Source organism: Cetorhinus maximus, chromosome 3 (assembly GCF_964194155.1).
Source record: "Cetorhinus maximus chromosome 3, sCetMax3.hap1.1, whole genome shotgun sequence".
Taxonomy (NCBI): domain Eukaryota; kingdom Metazoa; phylum Chordata; class Chondrichthyes; order Lamniformes; family Cetorhinidae; genus Cetorhinus; species Cetorhinus maximus.
The window spans coordinates 31,482,174-31,497,666 of record NC_135881.1 but is presented as its reverse complement, the minus strand read 5'-3'; the positions used below and the strand labels follow the sequence as shown (position 1 = coordinate 31,497,666).

General features: G+C 41.3%; 1 protein-coding gene across 2 annotated transcripts in view; it reads right to left on the bottom strand.

The window, feature by feature from the left end:
• The window catches only part of LOC144672718 (uncharacterized), a 145,878-nt gene that overhangs the window by 8,933 nt on the left and 121,452 nt on the right, over positions 1-15,493 (bottom strand). For both annotated transcript variants that reach the window (XM_078534673.1, XM_078534664.1), the window contains one exon: positions 14,556-14,630. In XM_078534673.1, coding sequence (XP_078390799.1) covers positions 14,556-14,630 — 75 coding nt within the window. The remainder of the gene's footprint in view (positions 1-14,555; positions 14,631-15,493) is intronic.

The following is a 15,493-nucleotide window of genomic DNA, read 5'->3' as shown; positions in this document are numbered from 1 at the left end:
GTAAATTGGGCTATATTCTCTGGAATTTAGAAGAATGGGAGGTGAACTCATTGAAACATACAAAATTTGAAGGAGCTTGACAGGGTATACACTGAGAGGTTTTTTACCCTGGCTGGGGAATCTAGAACACAGTGGCATAGTCTCAGAACCCTCTCAGTCCAGGAATCAATCTAGTGAACCTTCGCTGCACCGCCTCCAGTGCAAGGATATCCTTCCTTAACTTTGGAGACCAAAACTGCACACAATATTCCACATGTGATCTTGCCAAATCCTTGTACAATCATAGCAAGCCTTCCTTATTCTTGTACTCCAATCCTCTTGCAATAAAGGCCAACATGTCATTTGCCTTCCTAATTGCTTGCTGTTCCTGCATGCTAACTTTGTATTCCTTTTATGAGTACAACCATGTCTCTCCAGACATCAACATTTACAAGTTACATGCCTTTTAAAAAATATGCTTTTCTATTCTTACTACTAAATCTCACACTTCCCCACATTATATTCCATCTATCACCTTGTTGCCCATTCACTTAACTTGTTGATTTTCTTTGCAACCCCTTCCTCAGAGCTTGCATTGTATTGTCAACAAACTTAGATACATTACTCTTTGGGCTGAATTTTCCCCATGTCGGGGAGGTTGTGTGGGGGCGGGCACGAACCTGATCAGTGCCCCCGCTTGGGGACGCGCTGCCATTTTACGTGAACGGGCCAATTAAGGCCTGCCCAGCGTGACACTCGCCCAGAAGCGCTGAGCGCTCCCTGTATGGGCGGGGGGGGGCGGGATTCCTTGAGTTGTTCCCTGCACTCGTTCACGCATGCACACAAAAGAGCACAGAGATCTCCCTGAGGCACAGAGGTGCCTCAGGGAGATCGGTTTGACATGTGTAAATTTAAATAAAGGGAAATAAAAACTTCTAAAACATGTCGCGTCTTGTGACACTGTCACATGAGCTGGGACATGTGAAAGAATTATTTTAAAAATTTTTATTGACTTTTAAAACACTTCATGAAACCTCATCCCGCCCGTGGACGAAGTTTCACAAAAAATTCAAAGGCCGCCTGGACTCTTCGCCTGCCCGCCAACCTTAAGGTTGGACGGGCAGCTCTGCTAATTGAATTAATTACTATTTAAATGGCCTTAATAAGCCTTTGACAGTTTGGCAGGCGCGCAGCCGAATCAGCTGCGCGCCACCGAACTGAAAATCTAAATGACAAGCAGTGACGTTGGGGCGCCTGCCTGACGCCAATGTGCATCATTTTACGCGCCGACAAGCGGGCCCCATCCCCACTCGCTGACCAGAGAATTCTGCCCTTTGTCTCTCTGCTCCAGCACTGATCCTTGTGGCACTAGTCACAGCCTGCCAACTTGAAAATGCCCCATTTATTCCTACACTTCGCTCCCTGTTTGTTAACCAATCTTCTATCCATGTTATTACCTCAGAATTCCACGGGCCCTTGCATATCAACCTGTTATGGGGCTCCTTATCAAATGCATTTTGGAAATCCAAGTATACTACAAGGATATTACTGAGAAGTAGTCAGTAGAGGTACAACAAAAGTTGAAATTTAGACCTTAGGCTGAGGTTAGTTTCTGTAGAATGGCGGCTACTTGTAAATCTCCAGCCAGTGTAGGACTCCAACTTGTAAACGTAAACTGTCTTCCAGGCAAACCAAGCGGTTTGTTGCTCGCCCATTATAGGCAAATTGCATCCAGTGGGCCTTGGTGTCACTGGGACAATTCAGGTGCTCTCCTCCCAGAATATTTTAAAATGGCAACAACTAACTCTTCAGATGAGAAACAGGCACAATTGCCACCATTATGTTTCTGAATGATCTCCATTGTCCCGTGACACATTTATTCTTGACTAGTGCCTCCAATCTATGATTCCAAGCCAGGCACTCATACCCCTAGCATTTACCAGTCTTAAATTGTGTACTCGACTTTAGTAATGGGCATGCTGTTCATGTATTTAAACTTTCACAATCACCAGAAACAGGGAACTTTCACTCATTGAAACTTACAAGTTTCTTCACTGCATTGATTGCAGAAATCCTCAACCCTTTTTAAAACTTGGAATAATCCAGTTTCTTTCAGATTGTGGCTATGTACATATATGCTATAACAGACAAAAACTCTGCTCAAAAAGAACCAACATGCTATAAATTGGTCAATCAGGTGTGGTTCTATTGGTCCCAAAAACTCCAATGTGGTGGGAGAGCATAATTTAGGGTGGAATCCAGATATGCTGGGATTCTATCTTCTGCATCGTGCAGCTCAAATTCCAGTTGGGGAAGGCTAGCCACGTCTTTCACCCACCCTCTTCAAGTCCATTGGCAACATTGAGGGCATGTCTGGGCAACATTCCACGCTACCCCAAGAAGTCTGCCCATCAAATTTCCATGGGTTCAACAAACCAATGTCAACTGACTTGCAACATAGGTCCCAGTCTGGGCCTGCCAAAGATCCCAAAAGTATCAATCTCAGATGGGATTCATTACTTTTAAGTGATTGGACTTTTTCTTTGAAAAATGCAAGAAAACCTTTTGCAAACTTTTTCAGTCTCTTAACAGCCTCTGGCTCCACATTGAAGCAGCAACTGTTAAGACCCATAGAGGAGTATACCACCCATTCCAACTACTGAAATAACGAATTCCTCATAATTTGGAACAGAGCCTATGGCATTCACTGTTGCTGGCTGGGAGTCTTGCTTCACTGCACTTCCAGAGACACTGCACGTACCTGAGAATTTCAGGACCGTTGTCTTCTCAGATATAATTAGGCATAAATATATATTCTATTTATTGCTCAGATTTTGGCCCAGCAATCAGAAGTGTCATTTAAAAAATTATTCTTAGTTTTTTTTTAATGTTCTTTAGAATTGTGGCCAATGCCTAAAGTGAGATTTCAATCATGATTCGCTAATTTTTTTGCCAAAAATTTAGGCAAAGTCCATTGGCTCAGTAAGTTTTTCTAGTAAGCAGAGGGTTGTGGATTCTCCATTACTAAATATATTTCTAGCTAAGATAGACAGATTTTTGGTCACTCAGGAAATCAAGGGAATTGGGGTGTAGGTGAGAAAGTGGAGTTGAGGCAGAAGATCAGCCGTGATATATTGGAGGAGCAGGCTCGATGGGCTGTATGATCTACTGCTGTTCCTATTTCTTATGCCTTATGAGCAGCACGCATGACCGGGAGTTAAAAAAAATCCAAGCTAAATCCTTGGTCTGCACTGAGTTAGTTATCATGGCTGGGTTGAGGTAGGGACATGGTGTCCATGAGTTAGGGAAGGGAAAATCAATCAGCATTCTCACTTCTATCCAGGGCTATTGCTGGAGGTGCTCTGTGCAGACATTGGGAGATGAAAGAATTGGCTTGACTGTGATCCTGTAAGTAGTTGAATGGGCTTAAAATGATCCTGATAAATGATCAGAGATAAATACCCTTACTTCAGCTGAGTTCACTATACCTTCACCACTGATGTGGCTGCTGAGAAGCAATGCTTTCAGTTAAATAGCTATCACAAATCATTGCCACTCTTACAGCAGAAATTGTAGGCCCTGACTGTAACACTAAATTTGTTGGTGGAAACCTCTGTCAATTAAGGTAGACTTTTAAAGTAATTTTAATGGACTGCTTTATTGTCATTCACATTTCAATGATAAAATCACTGACTAACATGAGCAATTTCTACTTAATAAAAATCATGCTGGTAATGAGTGGTTAATGAGCAGCCTGATTGTCATATATGGACCCATGCCTTCTCTCACTGGTCAATGCTAAGAGTAAGTGAAAATGCAGTTTGTGATTGCACCGCTGCAAAATTAAAGTGAACATTTGATAATTCAATAACAGCAACTTTCCAAGTACACAACACTACCATATATAAGGAAATCACAGGCAGCCACACATGATTTTCTGACATCCTCACCAGCAGTGAGAAATTATTCCATAGTTGTATTTATTTTTCTCCTTATCCTGCTTCCCTGAAGATGCTGTAATTGTTATTATGTTTCCCCAAATTCTAATGTCAATAGTGCCATTTGACTTGAACATGTTTTTGATAAACCCACCTCTTGCTTTCTCTTATTCGCCAACAAAAGAGGTGTTAAACTGAAGCAGAGAATTAACCAAACAATGATAAAGACACTGGGTTGGCAAAACAGGCAATTCCAATTTCATATCAGTTAGTATCAAATATTTCAGATTTCGTAGGCTGATTTTTATTTACATTCAACACTTTTTGGACCACAGAGTAACGTGGCAGCTATTAAGATATTTTAGATCATCTAAATTCCATTATTTTTTTATTTTATATTTGTCTCCTCGTTCTTACTCTCCCATTGTTACAATCATATGGGGTAGAAGGAATGGGTTTATAGTTCATAGGGAAGTTGGATGTTAAGCTGATTGTTTACCTTTGATACAGTAATTTCTGTGATTCACCCAATTTTAGAACTCAGATGTGTAACTTTCTGCCCTTTGTTAATGTTGCTTTGTACATAAACCAGCTATGAACATGGTCCCCACAGCACCTGGATTACGTGCGCACAATGACTCAGCAGAGATTAGCAATTCACTATATGAGGAATCATGTTTTATAAACCTGCCTTGTACATCCTTCGTGATTACCCTCGTACCATGTCAATTTGTAAAAATATGATAATGTGCTTTAAAAAGGGTGTTGGCGGTTTTGTGTTATTCGGATGCAAAAGAATTTATGTTAAAAACAAAAATGTAGATAATCAAATGTAGTGTTTCCTGGATCAGAAAAGAAACAATGATTATGGCAGATACTATTCTTTGCAGATCAGGTCTTTACCATCTCCAAAAATCTGACAGAATCTTTTTCCTGTAATAATAGCCCTGCAATATGTCTCAGGAGGCGGAGAAAACACACACTGTGACAGGACTCAGTTGAGTACAGAAACAAAAACTTGACTAGCCAAGTTAAGGTGTGGAAAACAGAGGCAATGCAAAGCAAGGTCAAAGCGGCTCATTTACATAGCACTTCTACAATAGCTATGGAAGCTGGTGGCATAGTGGTCATGTTATTAGACTTGTATGTTGCGAATATCTGATTCTATAATTCATGTGTTTTTTAGAGGTATAACTTTCAGTTTTTGGAATGTAGCTTTTAGGTTGGAGAGTAAACTGTTAACTGCAAGTTAAATGGAAAAACCTGATTGCGAACTCGATAAACCCTAAAGTAAATGAAAATCAAACAAGCCTCGGTTAATTATGGTTAAAAGTTATCCTGTGTTTATCTTACAAGGTCACAGTTGAAAGTGAGAAAACGTAAACAATGAATGGCCAAGCTATAGACTTGATAAAGGAAGCATGTTTATCCTTATCTCAATAAAAGACTTAGATTATTTATGTAGTTCCCAGATGAAAAGAGGCTAGCAACTGTTTCTAAATATGGGGGACGAGGGAGTCTGGAGAGAGGGTAATTATATCCATTAGAGATATAAATTTGTCATGTGGGTCACCAAATCAAAGGAGTTGTTTTGAAGGTCAGAGATAGTTAATTTACATTTCTGTTTGGAACATCCCAAGTACGCCACACTGCCATGGATATGGGCTTTAGGGGTTAGGGAGGCACCTTTGGTTTAATGTATCTTTGTGTGTGCTTGCTTACAGAAGCAAGCAGTCAGCAGTTCAGTTTAGAAACAGACAGGGACAGTTGCAGCTCTCTGAGTCGAGGGAACAAAAGAGATAAAAATTACTGAGGCCTGCATCTGAAGCAGAGAAAATACTAACTTTATCATTTATCATGCAGAATGTGGGTGGGACCTCAAGTTCAGTTTGGAGACAGAGTTCATGAGGGAAAAGAGGCTGGAAGATTTACCTAGTTTGGAGTTAGAGGAAAAAATCTACAGTAACCTTGATAGTTCAGCTTGGAATCAGGCAAAGAAAAATAGAGTCTGCCACATGCTGTGTCTGTCCAAAGCCAAGACAAGAAGAATAGAGCTTATAAGAGTCATAGAGTTATACAGCACAGAAACAGGCCCTGCGGACCATCGTGTCCATGCTGGCCATCAAGTACTTGTCTATTCTAATCCCATTTTCCAGTACTTGGCCTGTAGCCCTGTATGCTATGGCCTTTCAAGTGCCCATCTAAATACTTCTTAAATGTTGTGAGGGTTTCTGCCTCTACAGCGTGTTCCAGATTCCAACCACTCTCTGAATGAAAACATTTTCCTCAAATCACCTCTAAACCTCCTGCCCCTTACCTTAAATATATGCCCCCTGGTTATTGACACCAACGGTAAGGGGAAATATTTCTTCCTACCTACCCTACCTGTACCCTCATAATTTTGTATATCTCTATCAGGTCCCCCCTCAGCCTTCTCTGCTCCAAGGAAAACAACCCTAGCCTACCCTGTCTCTCTCCATAGCTGAAACGCTCCAGCCCAGGCAACATCCTGGTGAATCTCCTCTGCACCCTCTCCAGTGAATCACATTCTTCCTATAGTGTGGCGACTAGAACTGCACACAGTACTCCAGCTGTGGCCTAACTAGCATTTTATACAGTTAAAAAAATTTCTCTCAGAGAGTTGTGAGACATTGGAATTAATGTTAGAGTCTATTATAAAGGGTGTAATAGCAGAGCATTTAGAAATGCATAGCATAATCAAGCAGAGTCAGCATGGCTTCATGAAGGAGAAATCATGCCTGACAAATTTATTAGAATTCTTTGAGGAGGTTACAAGCAGGATAGATAAAGGGAAACCAGTAGTTGTAATATATTTGGATTTCCAAAAGGCATTCTATAAGGTACCACACATAAGGCTACTTGATAAGAGCCCATGGTGCTGGGGGTTGTATATTAGCATGGATAGAGGATTGGCTAACTAATAGAAGACAGAGTTGGAATAAGGGGGGCATTTTCAGAATGGCAACCTGTAACTAATGGAGTGCCACAGGGATCAGTGCTGGGGCCACAATTATTTACAATATATATTAATGACTTAGATGAGGGAAGTGAATGTACTATTGCCAAGTTTGCGGATGACACAAAAATAGGTGGGAAGGCAAGTGGTGAGAATGACACAAAGAGTCTACAGAGTGATATAGACAGGTTAAGTGAGTGCAAAAACTTGGCGGATGGAATGTAGTGTAGGAAAATGTGAGGTTATGCATTTTGGCAGGAAGAATAGAGGAACTGAATATTATTTACATGGAGAAAGACTACAGAAAGCTACAGCACCGGGGGATTTGGGATTCCTTGTGCATAAATCCCAAAAAGCTAGGTTCAGCAGGTAATAGGGAAGGCAAATGGAATGTTGGCCTTTATTTCAAAGAGAATGGAGTATAAAAATAGGGAAGTCTTGCTAAAACTATACGGGCACTAGTTAGACCACACCTAGAATACTGTGAACCGTTTTGGTCCCCTTATCTAAGGAAAGATATATTGGCATTGGAGGCAGTCCAGAGAAGATTGAGTAGGTTGGGCCTGTACTCATTGGAGTTCAGAAGAATGAGAGGCGAACTTATTGAAACATATAAGATTCTTAGGGCACTTGACAGGGTAGACGCTGATAGATTGTTTCCCCTTGTGGGAGAGTCTAGGACCAGTGGGCATATTCCCAGAGTGAGGGTTCGCCCTTTTAAGACAGAGATGAGGAGGAATTTCCTCTCTCAGAGGGTAGTGAATCTGTGGAATTATTTACTGCAGAGGGTTGTAGAGGCTTTAAGTATATTTAATCAGTAAGGGAATCAAGGGTTTTGGGGAGAAGGCAGGAAAGTGTAGTTGAGGATTGTCAGATCAGCCATGATCTCATTGAATGGCAGAGCAGATTCAATGGGCCGAATGGCCTACTTCTGCTCCTACATCTTATGGTCTTATAGTCTCCCTCAAAAGGTAGTTGAGGCAGAGTTTTTGAATATCTTTAAGGCAGAAGTAGACAGATTCTTGATAAGCAAGGGGGTGAAAGGTTATCGGAGGTAGGCAGGTATGTGAAGTTGAGGTTAAAATTAGATCAGCCATGATCTTATTGAATGGCAGAGCAGATTTTGAGGGGCTGAGTGGCCTACTCCTGCTCCCAATTCGTGTCAGATGCATCCAAGGATACTAAGAGAAGTGAGAATGGAAATTGCAGAGGCACTGGCCATAGTTTTTAAGTCTTCCTTAGGCTCAGGAGGGGTGGTGCCGGAGGACTGGAGAATTGCAAACGTTACACCTTTATTCAAAGAAGGGTGTAAAGATAAACCCAGCAACTACAGGCCAATCATTTTAACTTCGGTGGTGTGGAAACTTACATAGAAACATAGAAAATAGGAGCAGGAGTAGGTCATTTGGCCCTTCAAGCCTGCTCCATCATTCAATATGATCATGACTGATCCTCTATCTCAATGCCATACCCCGCTCTCCCCCATACCTCTAGAAACAATAATCAAGGACAAAATTAACAGTCACATGGACAAGTGGGTTAATTAAGGAAAGCCAGCTTGGATTTCTTAAGGGAAATTCGTGTCAAACTAATTTGCTGGAGTTTGTTGATGAGGTAACAGAGAGGGTTGATGAGGGCAATGCTTTTGATGTGGTGTATATGGACTTCCAAAAGGCATCTTATACAGTGCCACACAACAGACTTGTGAGCAGAGTTATAACTCATGAAGTAAAAGGGACTGTAGCAACATGAATACGACATTGGTTGTGTGACAGAAATCAGAGAGTAATGGTTAATGGATGTTTTTCAGACTATCAGAAGGTTTGTACTGGAGTTCCCAGGGGTTGGTGTTTGAACCCTTGCCGTTCCTGATATATATTAATGACCTAGACCTTGGTGTACAGGACACAATTTCAAAATTTGCAGATTATATGAAACTTGGAAGCACTGTGAACTGTATGGCAGATAAACACAGTGTAGAACTTCAAAAAGACACAGACAAGTTGTTGGAATGCGGACAAGGAGCAGATAAAATTCAATGCAGTGAAGTGTGAAGTGATTCATTTTGGTATGAAGAAAATTGACAATAAAAATAAAGAGTACAATTCTAATGGGTGTGAGGAGCAGAGGGACCTGGGTGTATACATGCATTAGTCATTGAAGGTGGCAGCACAAGTTGAGAGAGGGGTTAATAAAGCATAGTGTATCCTTGGCTTTATTAATAGGGGTATAGAGCAAGGAAGTTATATTCAACCTAACACTGATTCAGCCTCAACTGTGTCCAGTTTTGGGTATAAGACATTAGGGAAGATGTGAAGACATTAGAGAAAGAGCAGAAAAGATTCACGAGAATGGTCTCAGGGATTAGGAACTTCAATTATGTAGACAGAATGGAAAAGTTGAGACCGTTTTCCTTGGAGGAGAGAAAGTTGAGAAGAGATTTGATAGAGGTATTCAAAATCTTGCAAGGTCTGGACAGAGTAGATAGGGAAAAAACTGTTCTCACTGGTGGAAGAATTGAAAACAAGAGGGCCACAGATTTAAGGTAATTAGCAAAAGAAGTAAAAGCGATATGTGAAAAAACTTTTTCACACAGCAAGTGGTTAAGGTCTGGAATACACTGTCGGAGAGTGTGGTGGAGACAGGTTCAATCGAAGCATTCAAAAGGGAATTAGATGGTTATCTGAAAAGGAAGAATGTGCAAGGTTATGGGGAGAAGGCGGGAGAAGGCACTGCAGACACTTTGGGCCAAATGGCCTCCTTCTGCACTGTAACAATTCTGTGATTCTAAGATATATTTCACTTAAACCTGGCTGGGATCAGTGCCCCGACATATCGTATAACTATGGCTATGGATAAGGCTTTAAACTAAAACAGGAGGAAGGTCAGGTGAAGGGAGACTTTAAGACAAAAGTCAAGGCAATACAGCACTGTAGCAATTTGGGTAAAGACAAGCAGATTGGGACCGGATCAATGAATAAGGTCCATGCAAAGGAAAAAATTAAAAGCTCTATATCCAAATACGTGAAGGATTTGTTATAAGATAGATGAACTAGCAGCACGAATAGAGATGAATCGTTTCAATTTACAGAGACATAGGACTGGACTTTCCATTTGGAGTTGGAACCCCGATGTTGGGATCAAATGCGGGTCCCAACCCTGCATACTGTATCTGGAATAGTCACCCAACTACAATTTTTTACAAGATTGGCCAATTAATGGCCAGAGGGGGCTTGCCATCCTATCATAGGCTTCTGAGGCCAGAAGGCCAATAAGTGATCCTCCAGCACATGCTCATCCAAAAGAGAGAAAGAGAGAGAGGGACAGAGACAAGGACAGAGAGATAGAAAGAGAGAGACAGAAAGAGAGAGACAAGAGAGAGAGATAGAGACAAAGAGAGAAAGATAGAGACAAAGAGAGAGAGAGAGAGATAGCCCACCCCACTTACCTGAACTCTGGCTGAGATCAGGACCATGTGCAGTTCCAGCAGAGTCCACTGCTCCCAATAGTGCTTCTGGAACTGATGAGTGCTGACCCTCTGATTGGCTGGTAGCTCTTGGAGGCAGATGTCCTGCCTCAGAGGTAGAGGCATTGAGCTCGGGCAACTAATTGCCTGAGCCACTCAAAATAGCTTTGTGGCTTCCAGGGCCAGTAAAGGTGGGCTCACGCCCAATTTTCTAGCCAGTGAACGGAGCCATGACCTCCACATTAAATCTGGCCAAGGTGTGACTGAGAGTATAGCTGGAATTATATTTGAAGAATATATGTAAATAATATCCTGCAACTTTCCCATTTTCCAATGGATTGCCCTAACGCAACAAATGTGGAGGCTTCCGCACTATGGTTTTACTCTCAAGGGTGGATTTTCCAAGTCATCACCAGTGGCAAGGTAACTGCTGGCAGTTATTGGAAAATCTATATCAATAAACCGTAACTTTGACACATGTAGGTGATGATTAAGGCTCAGAAAATATACCACCTAATGTTTTATGAAATTTTGACAAAGGGAATTTGTTAAGGACTCTCCATAATCAATAATTCTCCAGAACCAAAATAACGTGTTGGTAAGTGATGAAATTGCTGTTTTAAAACTATGCGAAAGATGATGCATCAACAGATCATGATGGTTTGGTACAATTTCAGCAAAACAAATTACTCTGCAAACAGGCTAGGAGTGCATCCTCCAAAATGAAGGTAGGCGGTAAAATTAGACTTGCACCCAAATGAATGGCAAGTCAGCTTCTTATACTGCTCCCTGTCAACCCAAGCCAAATTCAGCATTGGATCTTATTTGAATGAAACAGATGATCTGAGGATGGCATTCGGGCATCCAGGTCCAGCATGCTGGTCAGGTCCTGATGAATTCTGATTGACTCCGATGCTGAGCCAACCTGTAGTTAGGTCCTGGAGGAGGAGACAAAACGGAAAGAGTCTAACCTGGTCCATCAGTGCCACGCCATAATTTTTGGAGCCAGGAAGATCACTCCTATGCTTCCTAGCTGCACATAAATGTAAACTTGTGCTCATGTCTTGAACAGCCTCCAACAGTTCCATTCAGCATTACTGATTGGACGCTTAAAACCTGGTACAGCTAGGCAGAGCCTGCCAGTAACATTGAGGTTTTCCAATCAGCATTCCAAACCTAATGCATACGCAAAATGCCTAATACTAATTTCAAGCTTGTGCCTACTTCCACTATTGCAACCAGGTCACATGAGGAGCAGATAGGGTGCGAACATACAACCAAAAGTTGTTCTTCATCTTTCATGTTACATCCAAACAATGAGCAAAACAAAACTGAATTGCTCCCCCAAGTGTACAGAGAAATTGTTAGAGATTTTATATAATTATATAATTTTATATTAGTACAGACTACTGAAATTGATCCAGCTGAATCCAGAAGCTCACAAGGCATTTATGTAAGTCAGTGACCTTATATAGCACAGTCTTCTATTCTAAAGAAGAATTAGTTACATCACAGAATTGTTACAGCATAAAAGGATGCCATTCAGCCTGTCGTGTCTGCACCAGCTCCTCAAATGAGCAATTAACCTAGTGCCATTCTCTGCCTTCTCGTATACCTGCACATTCTTCTTTTTCAGATAATAATCCAATTCCCTCTTAAATGCCTCGAGTGCTTTCACTGCACTCACAGGCAGTGCATTCCAGACCTTAACCACTTGCTAGGTGAAATATTTTCTCCTCATGTCTCCATTGCTTCTTTTGCCAGTAACTATGTGCCCTCTCATTCTCAATCCTTCCACCAGTGAGAATAGTTTTTCTCCATCTACTCTGTCCAGACCTCTCATGATTTTGAATACCTCTATCAAATCTCCTCTCAATCTTCTTTTCTCCAAGGAAAACAAACCAACTTCTCCTATCTATCTATATAACTGAAGTTCCTCATCCCTGAGACCATTCTTGTGAATCTTTTCTGCACTCTCTCCAATGCCTTCACATCTTTCCTGAAGTGTGCCACCCAGAATTGGATGCAAACTCTAGTTGAGGCCAAATCAGTATTTTATACAAGTTTAATATAAACTCCTTGTTCTTGTACACTGTGCCCCTATTAATAAAGCCTAGTATGCTGTATGCTTTATTAACCACTCTCTCAACCTATCCTGCCACCTTCAATGACTTATGCACAGGTCCCTCTGCTCCTGCATCTCCTTTAGAACTGTACCCTTTTTTTTATTATCTCTCCATGTTCTTTACTTTTCTGCATTGAATTTCATCTGCTGCTTGTCTGCCCATTCCAGCAACTTGTCTATATCCTTTTGAAGTTCTACACAATCCTCCTCACAGTTCATAATGTTTCCAAGTTTCATATCATCTGCAAATTTTGAAATTTTGTGCCTTGTACACAAGGTCTAGATCATTAATAAATATCAGGAAGAGCAAGGGTCCAAATACGGACCCCTGGGAACACCACTACAAACCTTCCTCCAGTCCAAAAACAGCTATTAACCACTAGTCTTTGTTTCCTGTCACTCAGCCAATTTCGTATCCATGTTGCTACTGTTCCTTTCATTCCATGAGCTATAGCTTTGCTCACAAGTCTGTTGTGTATCACTCTATCAAATGCCTTTGGAAGTCCGTTTACTTCAAATCAACAGCATTAACCCTCTCCATTATCTCTCCAGGAAGTTAGTTAAACACGATTTGCCTTTAACAAATCCATGCTGACTTTCATTAATTAAATTGCATTTGCCCAAGTGATACTAATTTTGTCTTGAATTATTAGGTTGGATTTTATGGACCCCTTGCCAAGCATGTTTTTGGGGGTGGGGGGACATGTAAAATATGCCCAGTGGGTAGCCCACCGCCTTCCCAACTGCTCCCGACACAGTCTCCATAATACGGGGATGGGTAAGACGCCCACTAGCCCACCCGCCCATATGTATATTGAGGCCCTTAAGTGGCTAATTAATGGCCACTTAAGGCCCTCAATCCCTCACCACTGCCATTATATACTGGCCAGTGGAAGGCAGGTGAGAGTGGGAAGGCCATTTTTTCACCCATGTTGGTGAAAAGGCCAGAAGGTGGAGTACAAGTTTGTGTGCATGATCATGTGCATCCCAGCCTGGCCTCTGAAATCTGCCCCTTGCCCCCATTGCCCCCCTTCCTCAGGTTCTACTTCCTCCCCGCCCTAAAATGCCTGACTTATCTGCCTCCGTCATCCATGACATTTCTTCCTGGGGTCTCCTTGCGGTCCCAGGAGCACCCACTACTCTCTTCTGGCACTGCTGGGATGAGCTGCCAACCAATCAGATTAATGGGAAACTCTTGATGGCAGGAATTCTTTCCAGTGAGGCGTGGAAGTCTGACCTTTAGCTTGTTAAGGCCACCCGCTGTGTATTATTGCTGGGGAGTAGCCTTTTTTAAAGTCAGTCAGTTTCCAGCCGACTTTTCTTCTGTGGAGGAGTTGGCGGTCGGGGGGCGGGGGGCAGGGGTTGGGGCGGTCAATCTGTGCGTGGCCCGTAAAATTCAGCCCATTGTTTTTAGAAGCTTCCCACCACTGATGTCAAACTGACTGGCCTGTGGTTAGTGGGCTTAACTTTATACGCTTTTTTTGAACAAGTGTGTAACATTTGCAATTCTCCAGTCTTCTGGCACTGGATGATAGGATATAAATTGTAAACCATATAACTAGGGCAATGGAATGTTCAATTAGCTACTGCAGGAAATAAATCAGGAACAGAGAATGGGGGATGAAGAAAGTAACTGTACTAAAAATACAGATAGCGGCAATTATACTGCATGGTGTAAACAGGCCAATTATAATTCAGGACCTCATGAGCAACATTTTTCACTAGTATGTGCCAACAACCAGGGAACACAAGTATGTCTCAAATTTTGAATTGATTCTAACTTTCAGAAATTATAAAGTTAAAACTTGATTCTGAAAATATAGTATAATAAAGATAATTACAACTTATCTTTGCTAGTACACATTTTTTTGCATTTTTATGAAACCACTTGGCCTGCGGACTAATCTTAAATGAGTAGATATTTAGTGCCTCAAAAGCTCCCAACAGACTAATGATGAAACATTGATAAGTTAAAAACACTTAGATGTCTATAAAGTAAATATCTGACATTAAAGCAGAACACAGTAAAAATAATTACTGGTAATAATTACTGATAACAGGTATACTTACAGGTTGACGATATTTATTGTATTCTCTAAAATACCTTTGAGAATATCAAGGGAAATGGAAGTTGCACGAAGGTCCCTAAAAATGAATAAATGGTATTATACTTTCAAATATATGACTAATTTTGTATAGAATATAAGTAGTTTGAGAAACATCTATTATATTTGTTCATTTTAATTTTGAATGCAGGTGTGCATGTATGTGCGAATGTGTATATGTGTTACATACTTCCATATTCCCTCTTTGTTCTAATCGTTATATTTCTCTCCACTTATTCAGGTCTCTCAAACAATGTAGCACCTACAGCCAAGAAGGATGGTTGGCAACCTACTCAAAGACCTCCACAAACTAAACTTTGAGTGGGTGCCAGGAGGTGATTCATTTGCCCTCATCTTACACTTGACATTTTTTCTTTCCCTCATTGTAAGAAAGTGTTTGCCTTTAGTAAAAAAAACTGCGGATGCTGGAAATCCAAAACAAAAACAGAATTACCTGGAAAAACTCAGCAGGTCTGGCAGCATCGGCGGAGAAGAAAAAAGTTGACGTTTCGAGTCCTCGTGACCCTTCAACAGAACTGAGTAATATTAGGAGAGGGGTGAAATATAAGCTGGTTTAAGGTGGTGGTGGGAGGGGGGGAAGAGAGAGAGAGAGAGGGGGGGGTGTGGTTGTGGGGACAAGCAAGCAGTGATAGGAGCAGATAATCAAAAGATGTCACAGACAAAAGAACAAAGCGGTGTTGAAGGTGGTGATATTATCTAAACGAATGTGCTAATTAAGAATGGATGGCAGGACACACAAGGTACAGCTCTAGTGGGGTTGGTGTGGAAAGACTAACAGGGCATAAAAGGTATAGATTTAAAAATACTGGAAATAGGTGGGAAAAGAAAAATCTATATAAATTATTGGAAAAAACAAAAGGAAGGGAGAAGAAACGGAAAGGG